Source organism: Nyctibius grandis, chromosome 7 (assembly GCF_013368605.1).
Source record: "Nyctibius grandis isolate bNycGra1 chromosome 7, bNycGra1.pri, whole genome shotgun sequence".
In the NCBI taxonomy this organism is placed as follows: domain Eukaryota; kingdom Metazoa; phylum Chordata; class Aves; order Nyctibiiformes; family Nyctibiidae; genus Nyctibius; species Nyctibius grandis.
In genome coordinates, this window is record NC_090664.1 from 40,324,355 (window position 1) to 40,342,463 (window position 18,109).

General features: G+C 44.7%; 1 protein-coding gene across 1 annotated transcript in view; it reads left to right on the plus strand.

Moving 5' to 3' along the window:
• GPR158 (G protein-coupled receptor 158) overlaps positions 1-18,109 on the plus strand; it is a 226,568-nt gene that overhangs the window by 188,960 nt on the left and 19,499 nt on the right. Inside the window, exon 7 of the mRNA XM_068405457.1 lies at positions 14,387-14,625. Within this exon, the coding sequence (XP_068261558.1) occupies positions 14,387-14,625 (239 nt within the window). The remainder of the gene's footprint in view (positions 1-14,386; positions 14,626-18,109) is intronic.

An 18,109-nucleotide genomic window follows, 5' to 3' on the forward strand; every position in this document is an offset into this window, starting at 1 on the left:
GCACCTTTCATAGTTTTAATGTTATTAAAGCAGCTAATAAGACAAAAGAGATCACATAAAAGCACATTTCATTTTATGGTGCTTTAGTATAGGAGCTTGCTATGTAATTAGAAATAAAAACTCAGTAAATTAGTTAGGTCTTTTTATTGAAATCTTTTTTATCTTGTTCAATCCACAATGTAGCACACATGAACTAACAGTTACAATATCATATTAACCACATGTGTAATGGGATACAAAAGGGAAAACAATGAAACGTCCATCTATGAACATGAAGACATTCATGTGAAATTATGGTTATGTTGTTCTTCTTAAGTTGTTGACTATTATTTAGTGCATTTCTCAAAAAGCAAAGTATAATGATCTGTAAATATGCTATGGATATATAGTTCAGTCCTCACAATAAACAACTGCTAGCAGAGTGAATTGTACTTCACTCAAGTTCACTAAATTTTTGTTCACTGCTTTTTGATCCAGAGAAAAGCCTTGCGCTTTTCTTATATAGTACCTTAATAAATTAATCGAATAACTTAAGTTTATAACAGTGATGAGACATGTAGTGCAGCTGCTATTAGTTGCGAAATCTTACAGTCCTGTTGAAAATCTTGTGTGTATTGTTCTTCTTAAAGCTGCCACTTTTCACATGATGCAAGTGGATCAGAATATCTACTGTCCTTAGCTTAAAAGAAAGGAGGTATTTTGTTTCTGTGGCCACATTAAACATGCTGAAAAGGTACCGTCCTTTTTTACGTGGGGCTTTTCATTCTCTGATCAGAAGTGCAGTGCTTGCCAGTGAACTAAGGAGCAGAAAGGAAAGAAAATCTTTCTGGATCAGGATATGTAACCATCCCCAAATTTACTTTGGCCTGGATTTGGGCTTTATCCGTGGCAAGACTTTTCCTATCTGTAGTGTGACTATTTTAAGAACAAAAATACAAGCTTTGGCATAAGGTTTTGACCAGCTACCTTATTGAGGATCACTAGAATATGCCTCTAACATTCAAAAATGTTGTTGAAATTGTCCGCAAATGTTTTCGGCGGGAGAGGATGCCTGTATGGAGTAGCACTAACAAGGAGGGGAATTTGTGTCGTCCCCACTGGTTTTACTCATCAGCCCTTGTTAAATGAAACCTTGTGAGCTAGGATCGAGAGTTGGCTTTCATACATTCAACTCCTCAGCGCTCTGTGAAGCAAATTTTGTAATGAAAGCCTTGAAAATGTTCTTGACCTGTTGTAAGAAAAGATTACCAGGAGGCAGTTCCTGCATCTAGTTTCACCGGGTAAAATTCCTGATAAATAGTGACCTTGAGATCTTTTGTACTGCCTGTTCTGAAAGTCTTTGGGTAAGGGTAAAGAACTGAATGGCTTTAGATTTACAAAAAGATAATAATCACCTGATGATTTTTAAGAAGTAAATAATTAGCTTAGCCAAAGCTTATATAGGCTGAAGGATTTATAATCTTCAGTCTAAACTACTGGTGGCAGGAGTCCTAAGGATCTGTGAATTAAGGTTGCCACAAAACCACTTCAACTTTGAATGAAGAAAAGAGCTCAACAAGATTGGCTTGCTTATGGAGAAAAATGTCTGAGGAGCTGACCTCATTTTTACTGAGTGAGGGATGTAGTTATTTAAACATATCTATCAGGAGGAAATTATTGAAATGGCTGTGTTAACCATTTGGTAGCAGACTCAGAAAGAGATGGCATTGTGCCTGTCCCAAGGACCTGGGATTTTCAGAATTTAGGAATCTCACATAGGATTCTGTGGTTGTGAGCTCTTGATTTTGGTGCCACCGAAGCAACTGTGTGATGTAACCTTGAACCCGAATAGTTGACAAACAAGAGACATGTCACTGCTGGTTGTCTGAGGACAGATTGATGGGCTTTTTATTTAATGGTTTACATAGACACGGTGTGCTCTGCAAGAGCTCTGCCTGGTCAGAGTTTGACAGCGGAGGGTCAGATATTTCACTGACACTCTGTGTAGTTCTGCTAATCTCAGCAGGATTCATGGAGGTATTAGTGCAGTAAGTAGTTTATTAGGAGAGATAATTAGCACAAAGCAGATGAGGATTTCATAAATAAGGAGACTTGGTCTGCATCACTGAAACCTAGTTACGTGACATGGCGAGTCCCCTTGTTGAGCCGCCTTACCTCTCAGCTCCCCAGTGCTTGGCGCATCCATCTGCACATACCCAGGATGGGCAAATCTGGTTGAGGAACAGCCATTTCTGATGAGACCTACCTGGATGATGCGGTGTTATGAACAAAAGCACTTCAAAAAGCAACACGCACACAGTTTCAGTGTCTACTGCAATGGGAGCTAGCAGACAGCCGGAACAGATGCGGGCAGCAAGGCAGTGAGCTGGGGAGTGAGGAGGCACTGGGGAAAAGCAAACCTCAGCTGACCTGTCAGAAGACTCCAGCTACCGTCCTTGGAATCGGCTGCAGGCAGAGAAAGCTTTTTGATCTACAGTCCACCATGAAATTGAGCTTTCCTCAGGTGGGAATTTAGATTTGCAGGTGAAAGGAGAAAATAAAGCGTATGTATAGCATGAAAAATGTCAGAATCTAGGCTGAATTTAAAGAAATAAATCATTTTGTTTGCTCATTCCAGGCTTACCTACAGATTGACAGACAAAAGCTACTTCAAATCAATACATTTTCATCAAAGCAGGTCGTATTTTTAGACTCTTTCCATGTTATTAAATATGCATGAGACTGAGAGTCCAGTGCTGCTCACATGGGAATTGAGTGAGTGGTTCTGATTGCGGTGGGAGGCTTATTAGACTCCTGTTGCCTCCCCATACCCGGAGCCTTCCCTTGAACGGCATGTGATTTCCCTCCCACCTTCCTCAGTCAAACTCTTGGAAATTATGGCAGCACAGTTTATCTCCTATACATTGATCCAGAAGGGGAACTTTCACTGAAGAGCTATAGAACTACCTTTATACATGTAGTATTAAAGCTAATCTAGGAAACTACAGTACAGAGTAGGTTAGCATTAAGTCATGACCCATACGTCTTTGCTTACTAATGGTAGTTTTTACCAGGCACTGAGATAAAATACATTTTTAACTCCTCTTCACAGCTTGCTTTTCTAGCCATACATCTGATAAATTTGTATTACATTAGTTTTCCACAATAGGAAATCACTTTAAAATTCTAGGGAACATATCAAGGAAACTGTACTTTCAAAATCACATTTTTGAAAGTAAATATAGTTTGTTAAGGAAAAAGGATGCTACTGTTACCCTGATCACTCAGTACACAAGATTATCTGATCGGTAATTTGTTAATGTACCACCAGGTATCCTCAGATATGAATATTGCCATTTATTGACCACAGACGCCCAAGTGAGGATTTGAAGGCAGCTGTGCTTCCAGTACAGAGGAAACAATCCTGAAACACAATCTCCCTCCCTGTGTTTCCAGTACCATTGGTACCTGGGGTTTACCTTGTAACTAGCTAGCAAGCTTGTGATATTGTTAGTTGTCTCACTGTGCAGACTGACCGACTGACCTTCAGCCAGCTTTTGCTCTGTTACCAATGACAAAATCCAGTGCATTTGGATGGGTTAGTCATTTCTTCTAAAAATTTGTTGCCTTTCATGGCAATGGTCTTCTTGACAGTGTATTTGCTATTACAAAATTCTTTCCTGAAATGGAAAATGTGGGAGATATCCTATTACCAACACTTCGATTTATTGCAATTGTGGTGTGAAGGAGTTGAGATATTTTGGTGGCTAGCAGTGATATGTGGTCGTGTTTGCTGGCTACACATAGGATGTGGACTCTCAGGAGTATTCATACACCCAAATAATTGCCAGAACTTTTTCTAGTAGTTGTATCTTTTCACTGGACAGGACATGATGCATATGATGCAGGCTTTACCACGCCATTATGCTGATGACATGGCAGGCTCAATAAAGCAAAAGATCATCCCGATTTCAGTGACTGTGTTCTTCAGTGCTGGACTTCATGTCTGTTCTATGCTGAGGTCTTGAGAAATCACTTGGGAAGTAGACAATGACTAATTTCACAGAATCACAGAATCAACCAGGTTGGAAGAGACCTCAGGGATCATCGAGTCCAACCGTTGCCCTGTCCAACCGCCCTGTCAACTAGACCATGGCACTAAGTGCCATGTCCAGTCTTTTCTTAAACACATCCAGAGATGGTGACTCCACCACCTCCCTGGGCAGCCCATTCCAATGTCTAATAACCCTTTCTGAAAAGAAATTCTTCCTAATGTCCAACCTGAACCTCCCCTGGTGAAGCTTGAGGCTGTGTCCTCTTGTCCTATCGCTAGTTGCCCGGGAGAAGAGGCCAACTCCCACTCCACTACAACCTCCCTTCAGGTAGTTGTAGACTGCAATAAGGTCACCTCTGAGCCTCCTCTTCTCCAGGCTAAACAACCCCAGCTCCCTCAGCCGTTCCTCGTAGGTCAGACCCTCCAGACCCTTCACCAGCTTGGTCGCCCTCCTCTGGACTCGCTCCAACACCTCAACATCTTTCTTGAAGTGCTGGGCCCAGAACTGAACACAGTACTCAAGGTGCGGCCTCACCAGTGCCGAGTAGAGAGGGACGATCACTTCCCTAGACTGGCTGGCTACACTATTCCTAATAGAGGCCAGGATGCCATTTGCCTTCTTGGCTACCTGGGCACACTGCTGGCTCATGTTTAGCCGGCTGTCGATCAGCACCCCCAGGTCTCTTTCCGCCGGGCCGCTTTCTAACCACTCTTCCCCCAGCCTGTAGAGCTGCATGGGGTTGTTGTGGCCAAAGTGTAAGACCCGGCACTTGTTCTTGTTGAACCTCATGCCGTTGGTCTCGGCCCATCTATCTAACCTGTCCAGATCCCTCTGTAGGGCCTTCCTACCCTCCAGCAGATCGACACTGCCACCCAGCTTGGTGTCATCTGCAAATTTACTGAGGGTGCACTCAATCCCTACGTCTAGATCATCTATAAAGATATTGAACAGCACTGGCCCCAGAACTGAGCCCTGAGGAACACCGCTAGTGACCGGCCGCCAGCTGGACTTTGCCCCATTCACCACCACTCTCTGGGCTCGGCCATCCAGCCAGTTTTTAACCCATCGAAGAGTCCACCCACCCAAGCCCCGGGCAGCCAGTTTGTCTAGGAGGATGCTGTGGGAGACAGTGTCGAATGCCTTACTGAAGTCTAGATAGACTACATCCACAGCCCTGCCCTCATCTACTAAGCGGGTCACTTTGTCATAGAAGGAGACCAGGTGGGTCAAGCAGGACCTGCCTTTCATGAATCCATGTTGGCTGGCCCCGATGCCCCGATTGTCCTGCATGTGCCATGTAATGGCACTCAGGATGATCTGTTCCATCACCTTGCCTGGCACCAAGGTCAGGCTGACAGGCCTATAGTTCCCTGGATCATCCTTCCAGCCCTTCTTGTAGATGGGTGTTACATTTGCTAATTTCCAGTCAGCTGGAACTTCTCCAGTTAACCAGGACTGCCGGTAGATAATCGAGAGTGGTTTGGCAAGTTCATTTGCCAGTTCCTTCATTACTCTGGGGTGAATCCCATCCGGGCCCATAGCCTTGTGGGTGTCCAACTGGCACAGCAGGTCACTAACCGTCTCCTCCTGGATTACGGGAGGTTCACACAGCCCCCCGTCCCTAACTTCAGGCTCTGGGTGCCGAGTCTCCTGAGGACAACCGATCTTGACATTAAAGACCGAGGCAAAGAAGGCATTGAGCACCTCTGCCTTTTCCTCATCCCCTGACACTACACTACCCTCCTCATTCAGCAAGTGGTGGAGGCTCTCCTTGACCCTCCTTTTGCTGTTAATGTATTTGTAGAAGCTTTTTTTGTTATCTTTAACTGTAGCAGCCAAATCAAGCTCTAATTGAGCTTTGGCCCTTCTAATCTTCTCCCTACACGACCTGGCCACGTCCCTATAGACCTCCCAAGTTACCCGACCCTTCTTCCAGAGCAAATAGGCTCTCTTTTTTTCTTTAAGTTCTAGTCTAAGTTCTCTGTTTAACCAGGCCCGTCTTTTTCCCCGATGGTTTATCTTCCTACACACCGGGACAGCCTGCTCCTGAATATTTAGCAATTCCCTTTTGAAGCATGTCCAGCCTTCCTGGACTCCTTTTCCCTTCAGGACCGACTCCCAAGGGACTCGGTCCACCAGCCTCTTAAACAGGCTAAAGTCTGCCTGGCAGAAATCTAAGGCAGAAGTTCTGCTCTTGCCCCTCCTTACTTCCCCCACTATCGAAAACTCTAACATTTCATGGTCGCTATTCCCAAGACGGCCACCAACCCTTACATCTCCCACTAGTCCTCCTCTGTTCACAAACAACAGGTCAAGCAGGGCCCCTCCTCTAGTGGGCTCATTTACCACTTGCATGAGGAAGTTGTCCTCCACACATTCGAGGAACCTCCTAGATTGCTTCCTCTCTGCCATGTTGTATTTCCAGCAGACATCTGGCAAGTTGAAGTTGCCCACGAGTACAAGGGCCGGCGACCGGGCGGCTTCTGACAGCCGCTTGTAAAACGCCTCGTCCGCCTGCTCATCCTGGTTGGGTGGTCTATAACAGACTCCCACCGTAATGTCCGCCCTGCCGACCTTCCCCCTGATCTTCACCCATAAACATTCAACCTTGTCATCCTCATCATCTTCCTCAATTTCAACACAGTCCAAGCACTCCCTAACATACAGCGCTACTCCACTGCCTCTCCTGCTTTGCCTGTCCCTCTTAAAGAGCTTATAGCCATCCATAGCAGCACTCCAGTCATGAGAGTCATCCCACCACGTTTCTGTGATGGCAACCACATCATAACCTTCCTGCTGTACAGTGGCTTCTACCTCTTCCTGTTTGTTGCCCATACTGTGTGCATTGGTGTAAACACACTTCAGCTGGGCTAGCGGTCTTGCCCCCGAATCAGGCCTGTCATCCCTAGGTTCATTTGTGGTTGCCCTGGTCTTATCCCCCTCCCCCATCGAACCTAGTTTAAAGACCTCTTAACCAGCCCTGCCAACTTCTGGGCCATAACCCTTTTCCCCTTCTGACTCAGGTGTTCCCCATCCGGCATAAGCAGGCCCGGTGCCGTGAAAGCCGCCCCGTGGTCAACGAACCCAAAATCCCACCTCCGGCACCAGTCTCTTAGCCACATATTAATCTGTTGTACTTTCATAGTCTTTTCCCTATTTTCACCAAACACTGAAGGAATTGAAGAGAATATAACCTGCACACCTACCCCCTTTACCAAACGCCCCAGGGCCCTGAAGTCCCTTTTGATAGCCCTGGGACTTCTCTCTTCAATCTCATCCCTACCCACCTGGAGTACTAATAGTGGGTAGTAGTCAGAGGGCCTCACCAGTTGAGGAATCCTCCTGGCAACATCCCTTACCCGAGCCCCAGGGAGGCAGCAGACTTCCCTGTGAGTCGGATCTGGCGTGCATATGGGGCCCTCCGTTCCCCTTAGCAGGGAGTCACCTATAACAATTACTTTTCTTTTCTCCTTTTTGGAGCTAGTTGCAACCCTCTTAGTTGGTTGCTTCTGTTTACGTAGCCCCGTAGAAGGTCTTTCACTTAGATTTGTGTCTTCCTGACACTCAGGAAGACGCTCAGGCTCCAGCACCTCATACCTATTTTTCAGGGGGACGTGGGGAGGGGAGGAAGGTCGGGATGGGATTAGCCTGCCACCCCGAGCAGGGACATGCCTCCATTTCCCCCCATCCCCTAGGTCTCCTCCTGCTCCTCGTGGAGGAGGAAGAGGATCCTCCACTACCCGGGGAGCATTAGGCCCGTCCGTTTTCCCCAGGACAGGCAGGGAACAGCACTGCCCGCCAGCCTCTTCCTGGGATGCTCTTGTACTCCTTAACCTTTCCACCTCCTCCTTGAGTTGGGCCACCAAGGAGATCAGGTCGTCGACCTGTTTGCACCTCACACAGGTGAGGTCTCCGTTACCCTCGAGTGCCAGGGCCAGGCTCTGGCACTCCCTGCAGCCTGCCACCTGCACCTCCGCATGCTTCCGCGGCAGGTCCGTTTGGGTTGCCATGTCTTTTCTGGCACCCGCAAGGGACTTAGGGCCCCGCCGAGTGGAAACCATACCTTCCTGCTCGCCCTGCCTGCGAGAACTGCTGCGCAAACTGCCACGTCCCTGTTTGCGCGCTCCTGTTCGCCACGCTCCGAGTCGCCGCGCTCCCCAGGGGCCCTTCAAATCTCCCACGGTGCCTCCGGCTCCACCCCCTCCTCTCCTGATTTGTTGCCAGGAACTTCCGGGTCCAGACGGGACTCGGGGCTGCTGCTCGGGTGGCCCTGAGTACGGAACCCCCCGGTACAGCCCGATCTCACCCTCGCCCACACTCACCTCAGTCGCTGTCCCTGCTGCCGCTGCTGCCGACTGACAGCAGAAGGTTCACAGCTCCTTGGCGCCTTCCTCGCCTTGTGCACTGGGAGAGAGTCAGCGCCCTCCGCAACGAGCTGCAAACAGCTGTGGCCTCCCCCACCCCGGGACACACACAGTCACTGCTTACTCACCCTGTACCCTCTGGGCAGGGACTAGTCCCTGTCCTCCCAGAGGCTTCTTATCACCTGATCACAGGGGGTGGTGCTACACCCCCTCCTCTCCTGATTCGTTGCTGGTAACTTCCAGGTCCAGACCGGACTCGGGGCTGCTGCTCGGGGAGGCCCAGAGCACGGAAACCGCCCAGTACAGCCCGATCTCGCCCCGCACTCACCTGAGTCGCTGCCACCGCTGCCGCTGCTGCCGCTGCTGCCGACTGACTGTTTGTTATGGTTTCACCGTAACAAACATGGTTTGTTTGTTATGGTTTCACCATAACAAATGGTTTCACCATAACAAATTTGGAGACTTTTTGCTGAGATGTGGTTTAGAAAGCTGTTCATTTCTCTCTCAGTTGGGTTTTATCCTTTCCAGCTCAGAGCCAGTTACTCCTGGTATAAGTGTATCTAAATACGAACTGTGTGGTCTTGGGCCTTAAGCATTGATGTTCTTTCTTCAGTCATCTTTTCCTGATGTGGAAATAAACCCTGCACTCAGTATTTGTTTGTGTGTGTGCCTGTGTGTCGAGTGTGAAGTGTAGGCTCTCTTTTGTATTGACATGATGCCATACATGTGCCATTGGTACCTTTTCACTGTTTTTGGTAGAATCACATCAGTTTACAAACTCGAAGTACCTAGTGGCATGTTCACTGTTACTCCAGAAAAAGCAGATAAGACATAATCCCTGCACCATAGGAGGGCAATATACTTCATAAGAGCTTGACCTGCTATCCTTCTGATGTAGCTTTCATATCACAATAAAAATCATCAGTCTGGAACAGAACAGTTTGGCTTGATGACTCAGTAGAGCCGCAAAATGACAGATGCTAAAATAGAAAATAAACAGACCATGGCAGGTCATTGCTGTCAAAGCAGGATCCTTCACCTGTAGTTCCTGCCACTTATGCAGTCAGGTAATAGTTTGGGAGCCATGTTTTCTGATCACAGGACAGATTATTGATATGAGATGAAAATTTGTTATGGTTTTATTTATTTTCTAAGATTACACGTTACTTCTCAAGATTTAACATCTACAGCAGCAGCTACATGCTTTACTTTCGTTTCCAAGCTGGCGATCCCAGCCAGTCCTGTGAACCAGCATGCTCTGTCCTGCTACTTCAGATCCACTTGCAGCATCACTCCTCTTCCCTGGGCTTCCCTCGGCTCTCAGCTCTTAGTGTTTGCAACCAAGCCCTCCCCTTGTCCATTTGTATGGAGTCAGGCACCCCAAAAAAACCCCTCAGACCATGTAGCTTAATTCTTCCCATACTTGGCAGTGCACCCAGCAGAGTTCTGAGATACCTGCAGTGGTCTCCAGGCAGTTCATTCAGCCTGAACTGTGCCTCCTGTTTACTCTGTAAAAGGGATGGCTATTGGGTATCAGCTTTAATGCTGCCTGTAGCTGTCTGTAGGTCAAAGCTTTGCTTGAAGGCAGCTGTGTCTTACAGCAAAGCAGGCAGTGCAGATTGCAGTGTTCTGTCTGATCTGCCTGCAAACAGAGCTGATGACATGTCACTGAAAATGATAAGTTGATTATCTGACAACAGCACATGAAAGTGGATTGCATATGCTGAGCAGTTTTAGCTGGGAGAAGAGCTAGAAGATGCTGAGGAAGGTGGTTGAGTTTCCTCTTCTGCCTTAGATCAGAGCCCATATGTCTCAAACAGTACCCTAAGTTTCTACCAGGGCACTGCCTGGCACTACCAGGCATTTTGGGGTTACATAGGTCAGGAGGAGGAGTCGTCCCAGTTGGCATTGCCTTATGTCCTGGTTTGGGCTAGGACAGGACCAATTTTCCTTTCAGTGTTTTTTCCTTTCAGTTAAGTTTCTTCTAAGTAACTGCACTTTCTGAAGCTGACTACATGTTTTGCAGACAGTGTCTGCTTCTAGGATTGATAACACTCGAAGTTTATGTAGTTATTAGTGAGGTAACGGTAGGAATGGTATGCAGAAAGGCTCTTGCTTAGACTTATTCCTATAGAAACCCAAGGTCACTGCTAAGTTTCTTATGGTCCACAAGTGAAAAGTCATAAAAGAGTCACACTTGCCGGGAGGAGCAGACAGGACAGGTGACCCAAAATTGACCAACGAAGTGTTCCATCCCATACGTGTCATTTTCAGTTTAAAACTGAGGGATCACGAGGGTCTCGCTCTCTGTTCTTCTGTGGACAGTGTCTGAAGAGGACTGTGTCTGTTTTTCTCCTGCCTTCAATCCCAATCTGCACGTTCCTGAATCCAGTTCCCATCTGTCACTGAGTCCAGTCTGGGACTTCCCAGAGCCTGCCCTGCAGCGCCAGTGGCGACGTGATCGTCATCGGGGGAGCTTGATCTTAGTTTTGTACATATTTGTATATGTTTAATTAGTTCCATTATTATTAGCCACCTATTTTTCATTGTTATTGTTTATTAAAGCTGTTTTAGCTTTCCAACCCATAAGTCTCTCTCCCTTTTCTCTTTTCCTTCCCCTTCTGCTATCCATTTACTAGCCAGCCCAGCTTTAAACCTTGACACCTTACTTGATACTCATAATTAAACATTAATTTGCTCAGGGATTTGGATCCAGAGCTACAGCTATATTCATAAATTAAGTAGCATCAGAGAACATTCCTGGGCGCTGGAACTCCATCATCCATCCTGCTGAATTGTTCTAGTGGTCCCTGGCCTGCCCTTGGCCCGTGCTAACCTGAATGCTCCCAGGCGGTTTCCTGGCATGGCTCAGGAGTTGGCACAGGCAATGGCAGTGTGGGCAGTCTGCATGCAGCTGCCCCGTGTTGAAGGGTAATAGTTATGGATGCCAGCTGTCTGTGCCAGTTGGCATCAGTGCCAGGGACAACCCTGGGCGTATTTAAGTTCCTAGTATAGATGTAGCCCACCAGCTCCACTTCTTACCTCCCTGAGAGAAATCTGTCTCATTTGCTTAATTGCTGTTTCAACCCAATATATAGATTTAGAACAGTGCAAAAAAAAGAGGACTGAGTATTGTCTACCCAGAAGTCAGGGCAGGCATTTGAACCAAGAACTCCCCAATTGTTCTGATGGAGGGTACCAGTCATCAGACAGTATGCGTTTGCTGAGGCAATTTGGTCTCAAATTGCAGCAGTTCAACTTTTTTATGGTGAACTTTAATAGTATATGAGTCAGAGGTACAGGAAGGAGAATGATGCTCCAGCCTGCTGGGTAGGCATGCTCCTGGGAGGGGAAACTCCTGGGCACATGTCTCTGCTTTGATACATGTTCAATAATACATAGGAGATGAGAGGAGATGGAGCACATCTGCCAGTGTTGAGGTGGTGAGCAATGCAGGTTTGAATTCACATTGCCACAGGAAGATGAGGGAATTGCAACTCTGGAGCTCATGTTCTGGTTGAGTACTTCTATGCCACAGCCTCTGGGAAGGAGATTTTCAACACTACAAATCTAACTAAGCTTTCCTTACAGCTTCTCAGAAAAAGAATTTCTTTTGAAAAAAGCATAAAGGTTGGGTTACATGTAGGCCTGCAAGTTCAAGGTAGAAATGGTGGTGGTGGTAGACACTTATTTTTGTGAAAAAGATGAGAAAAAAAAGAAATGTGGTTTGATCCAGATTGGAGGGGTTTTGACTGCTGGACTGCAAAATGTTATTTGTTTCATTGTGCTTTGATCAATAACGTAAGAGCAACCCACCTCTCTCCCTTAGAAAGCTGTCTCACAGTCAGAAGTTAATGAGCTACTACCAGAAAAAAATTAGTCCAGAAAAAGCTCATGTGTTGGCTTTCAGTAGAATCACCAAGAATTGACTTTGAAGAGCCAAAAAACAAAGAGAAGAAAAGTTTCTAGTAGTTCTCATCTGGTTTGTACGATTTCTCCAATTCTTAAAGCTTCATAAATATGCGCAATGGCACAAATGGCAAACTATAGCTGTGAAAAGATGGTGTTTTCCAGTTCGTTACAAAAAGAATACCTTTTCCTTCTCTTCAAAGAAGCTAAGTATTGACTTGCATTCACAACAGGGAGGAGGAAAGTCTTTGCTTATTGACTTCTAGTGTTCTAAAAAAGAGGATTTACCAGTGCTGCCCTGGAACAGTAGTGGTGCGGCTGAGCAGTGCAGAGGGAGTTGCCTGCCTTGCCGCTGTGGAGTTGTCTGTCTGTCCTGCCTGAAGTCTTTGGGAAGCTGCTTCCAACATAAAACACTTAGCATCTGTAAAGGGAGAGCAGAACATCTATCAAACATGGAAAGATCAAAACCTGTGACTCCCTGTGGAGTAACTGTGAGGAGGTAAACAGCTGAATAATGTTGAACACATTGAGATCTCTGGCTTCACCTAATGCACGCTGTGAAGGCTGTGTTTGTAGTCAAATGATGATTCATTTTTATGGATGTGGAAAAGCTTTTTTGCTTCTGCCTTAAAAGACACTGCTCTATTATTTGTTTGAGAGGCAATGCCAGTTGCTTCTGCCTTCTCTTAGACAAATATAAGCATAAATATTAATCTGGAGTGTGATATTTTTCTTTTGCTGAAAAGGTGGGCTTGGCTGTGGAATGGCTTGGGAGGTGGCTGGATGCTTGGTACACTGGAAAGACTTGAGAGCTGAGAAGAACATTTAAACCCCAACTTTCTGAAAAAATTCGAGTTCCCTAAACCTCAGTGATAATTTGTCCCTTCATGGATATCAAGAGTATTCACTGGACATGCTCATGCTCAGGAATCAGGAATGACCGTGGTTTTGAGGACAAAATCACTGAAACAGCTCACCTCTTCACTTTGAAAGGCTCCTCACCCCAATCTCTAAAAACGCCTTTAAACGTCAGCCCATCCACTTCTAAAGGTTTGGGTACATGAAAACTTCTGTGATAGCCTTTCCTCGCTGCCCAGCCTTAGTAACTTGGCAGGGTCAAGGCAGGAGCACTGCAGTGGCAGCAGCAGCCCCTGCAGCCTCCTCTTCTTGTAGGAAGACACCAGGAGAAGATTAGATGCTTCTGTCAGATCCCATGCCGCAGGCAACACAAAGAGATATTCTGTGCTGTGTGAAGAGTCAAACTACTCCCTCTTCCTGAGCCAGTTTCCTCAAATTTTCGTTGCCCTCATGCTCCCATCAGGACCTTTTTCTGCTTTAGCAGGTGGTGATGGGTAGAAAATGCAGATGAGATTTCCTTGAACAGTTCTTGGCAGGAATAAACATATCCCAACAGTAAGTACAAATACTTTTAAAGTGAATGCTCCATTTTCAATGGCTGTTAACATGGTATATGTGCCTGACATATGATGTGGCTTTTCTTATGATGGTTTTGTCCCAGCTTGAAAAACATGATGTTGCCTCTAAACAAGTCAGAACACACTTAATTAGCAAAGTGCCTTTCACAGTTATTTCTATGAGGTGTAAAGTATTGTCTCGAAGCATCAAACTCAATGGGAAAAATATCCAAGTGTTAATTTTTTCTCTGGAAATAGTTTGATTGGGGACGAGCAGACTGCCAGCATCAAAACGAAATGAAATCTTACACACATGGTTGCTGTTTTATGGAAATGACCTTCCCTTTTCCAAAGACAGAAGTCTTCCACAGGGAGCTGGAAGGTACAAAACAGCTTGACAACACAGCATGTGAATGCACGTCTCTAACATAAGCATAGCTAATATTTTCTGTTATTGCTGTGTAGCACTCTCTGGGCAGCAATCAGTTCCGTTTAAATACGATGAATATGAAAGTAATGTTTCAAATTTCACTCTTGTACATACTGTCAGGGGAAAGAATGTGGATAATTTTTTTCAATAATCTGACGGTGAAATAAAATGAAATTCTAAGTCCTGCGACACAGCTAGTGCTCTTTTTAATTCTGCACTGTCTGAATTTTTCAGGGTTTTGAAGGTATTCCTGTCTCGAACTGCTCAGCGTATTCCATACATGACAGGTGGGCGAGTGATGAGGATGCTGGCTGTTATTCTCCTGATAGTCTTTTGGTTTCTCATTGGCTGGACTTCTGCAATAACCCAAAATTTGGAGAGAAACATTCCGCTCATTGGCCAAGGGCAAACATCTGACCACCTGATCTTCAACATGTGCCTCATAGACCGCTGGGATTACATGATGGCTGTTGGTATGTTCATTTTCTAGCTTATCTTTTAATTTCTAAAATAAAGATTGGTTGCCTTTTCACTTTTCTTCTTTTAGAATATGTTAAAGTTTTGTCAGACTGCGTAACATCACGTGAAAAGCTTCTAGGGGAATGAAATATTGGCATATATGGTTTTTAAATGGGCTGAGAAGTAAAACATTTAAAATATACTGAGACTTTTATGACTTTCAAAGGTTTGTAACTTGGATTGTAGTAACAAAGTGATGGGTGCTCAAGAAATTTCATCTTTCAAGGCAGAAGATATCGTGCTCTTCTACACTATTAAAGTGAGAAATTGTGATTAGAATAACAGAAGTGCTTTGCTTCTGCACCACAGAACTGGGCAAGCTCTTGTGTGTGAGGAGGGAAAGAACGTGCAAGAGCACTCTTTCATAACCTTACAGAAATCAGTATCAAAGTAATGTGAAATTACTTTGATACTAAAAATAAAAAAATGAAAATAGGAAATGTGCATCAAACATCCCAATTTAACGTATATGTTAGATCTGCTCTCAATGCATGGGATAGGCAGGAGCTAAAAAAATGACACCCTGCAGAGCTCATATTGAGGAGAAAAAACGACACATTTTTGTTTCCTTAATTTTATAACAAACAATGGATTCCCCACGCCAGGGTTCAGTTATACTGTGTAATGTGCTTTCTCCCGATAGCTGGACAGCTTCAGTGCTTCTGCACCTAGAGCCGTTGTTTCTAGTACAGCCCAGGTGGTGCCACCCACTATCTCAAATACATCAGTGTTTTGAAATCTGAAGTAAATTCTTACCTTTCTGCCCTTTCCCTGCTTCCCCCGTGGACATCCCACTGACAGAGCTTCGCTGCTGAGGATTAGGGAGAGGTAATGGTGGCTCCTCCACAGGCGAGTGCAGACGGCATGGATTGAAGCAGCCTGGGGGTATGAGGAGTGTTTTCTCTGAGGGTAATGTACAGAAAGCCAGCATATGGTAACGCACAGCAGTTTTAAAGGGCAAATCACTGCTGCCAGCTTCACCAAGGACTTTCCATGGCTGCAAGCTGCCCCTCTGCTCTGCTCCTCTCCTTCATGTAGGATCTCAGAGGTGGTCAGGCACACTGGTAGCCCATGTGTCAACGTGCTCGCTGGTAAAGCACATGGAGAGGAGTATAAAGGAGTATGTTTTGAAATGTGTCTCAATTTGAGGCATTTTGGAGGGCTATCCTAATAAAATATAATTATACGTTGCAGTAATGGATTAGTACTATTGCCAGGTATGATGAAAAATTAATAAAAAAAGAGAATTAAATGTGGAACAGTTGATGATGTCATCTGCACTAGTCCATTTTGCATCAAAATTTTACTGCATTCCACAGCCAGTAATACAGTGTAGTTTTATTAAAACTTTGGTGGTGGTGGTGGTTGCATAATGGCAAACAAATGTTTTTATTCTCTGGATTTTATAGCTATGGTAGTGAAGTGATTAACAGCTCAGATCTTAATACCTAATTATGAACAGTAGTCCCTTTTTGGTAAGAAATTACGTTAAGTTGCTGTCTGCCTAGTGTTGGAAAAAACATGGATCATTTTTAAGGTGTATTTACATTTAGAGGGATTTTTTAATGTTTTTCAAAATACACTCAAGGGCAGGAGGGTCAAAGCGAGCTCTCGAGCCTGAAAAAAATTGTGCAGAATTTCTTATGTTCTATCATTTTGCCTTCTTACCCAAACTACCTTATAAGCAGAGTTATGTTTCTGCAAGTCTTCAGTAAACTATGCAGCCACATTAGTGATACCAGGCGATGTACGCCTACAAGTCTGTACTAACGTCTGTGTCTATATGTATGTGTGTGTGTGTATGCACTTCAATATTTTTATTGTTAATAGCAGTCTGAAAAGCTTACAGCCAGTAGAAACTAGTTCCAAAATTAGATATGTCGTCTCAGAGATATGTCAGGAGAAATACCCATAATGCAGAACCCCTTTTAGTCCTATAATTACTGGGAGCAGCCTTGCAAATGATTCTATGTGATAAATTAATTGATAGAGTATGATATTTGATTTAAAATGCTAAAATTAAATGCTGGACGATAATTTATGGAAGGCGTGTTATTTAATTTAATTTAGTCAGGCACAGTATTTTATATAAAACTAGTGAGTGTTTTGGAATATATTCCGTCACCTGTAGCCCTTGCTGGAATACCTCCCTGTTTCACTCGGCTGTCAATGCTTTACTGAAATGTGGAGAGGGAATTTTCAAGGTCACAGATTAGTGAAGTGAGAATTAACAAGGCTCTGTTAGACAGTTGTAATGAGATGAATCCTTTATGCTATCAGAGGTTATTGGAGTTAGGATTTATGAAGCATTTTCCATACTAATCATGCTACTTAGGCTCTATCTCCGGAGACTTTTATTGCAGTGAATGTTTTATATTTACATTTCCATTAAGTTTAAGAGGATGCTCTCTCTGAGAGAAGTGGGGACTTGGACACAAAGATTGTCACCATTTCTAGCATTGCCTCTGTACTCTGTGATACGCTGATGAGAAAAACTAGCATTCAGTAAATCTTATTTTATCTACATAATGTAATTTAAGTTAGTATGCATTTTCCTTGAGGTTGGATACTTGTGGGTAGCTTATTTGTCACTTGCCTAGATTCATTTATTTCCTTTGTGTTCATTTCTGCATCACTTTCAAGGTAGGGGCATCTGTCTCATTGATAAGCCATGGCATGGTTGACGATCTGATATTTTAGAGAAAGACCTAAGGGCTTGAAAACGCTCACCCACAAAGCCTTTTTCCTATGGCCTGAATATATTCTATATCTCTACCTGTCACAGCTGGATTCCAAGTTTGAAAAAAAAAAAGTGATAAACTTGTGATACCTAAGGGCTCACAGTGTCACAAATCAAACTATTGTTCTTTATCCCGAGGAAAAAATCCTATAAGTGAAACAGATACCAGCACAGGATTTAAAAGAACTTCCTAGAAACTGATTTAAAAAAGCAAAATAATAAGTTTAATGAACAAAGCCCCAGGCAGGAGAGAAAGGGAAGCAGAGAGATAAACCATGCATGCACAAACACAAGTAAAAGCAGAGGTGCAATCTTGGCAGATAGATGTCCCTGACTTCAGCAGGACCAGGGTTTCCCAGCTTGGATAGGATTTGAAGTCTAGTTTTTAAAAATCCCCCCATGCATTCTCTGTGTGTTTTTCAATGTTTTTTGTTTAAACCAGAAGCGAATGGCAGGTATTAACTAAGTGCAGGGAGATATCTTTCCCCAGCACTGGTTGATTCCCGGCTGGCAGGAGCTGGGCTGCTCCCACGCAGCTGGCCTGAGCTGCTGCCATAGCCCACTAATCGGTGGGTCAGGCTTTGGGTCCTGGGCATCAAGAGGATTTCAGACACAAGGCTGCGTTATGATTGCTGCATCCCCTCAGCCAGGAAAAGGAACAAAGTAAGTATTTCAGGCTGTGCCCAAAGAACTCCCTC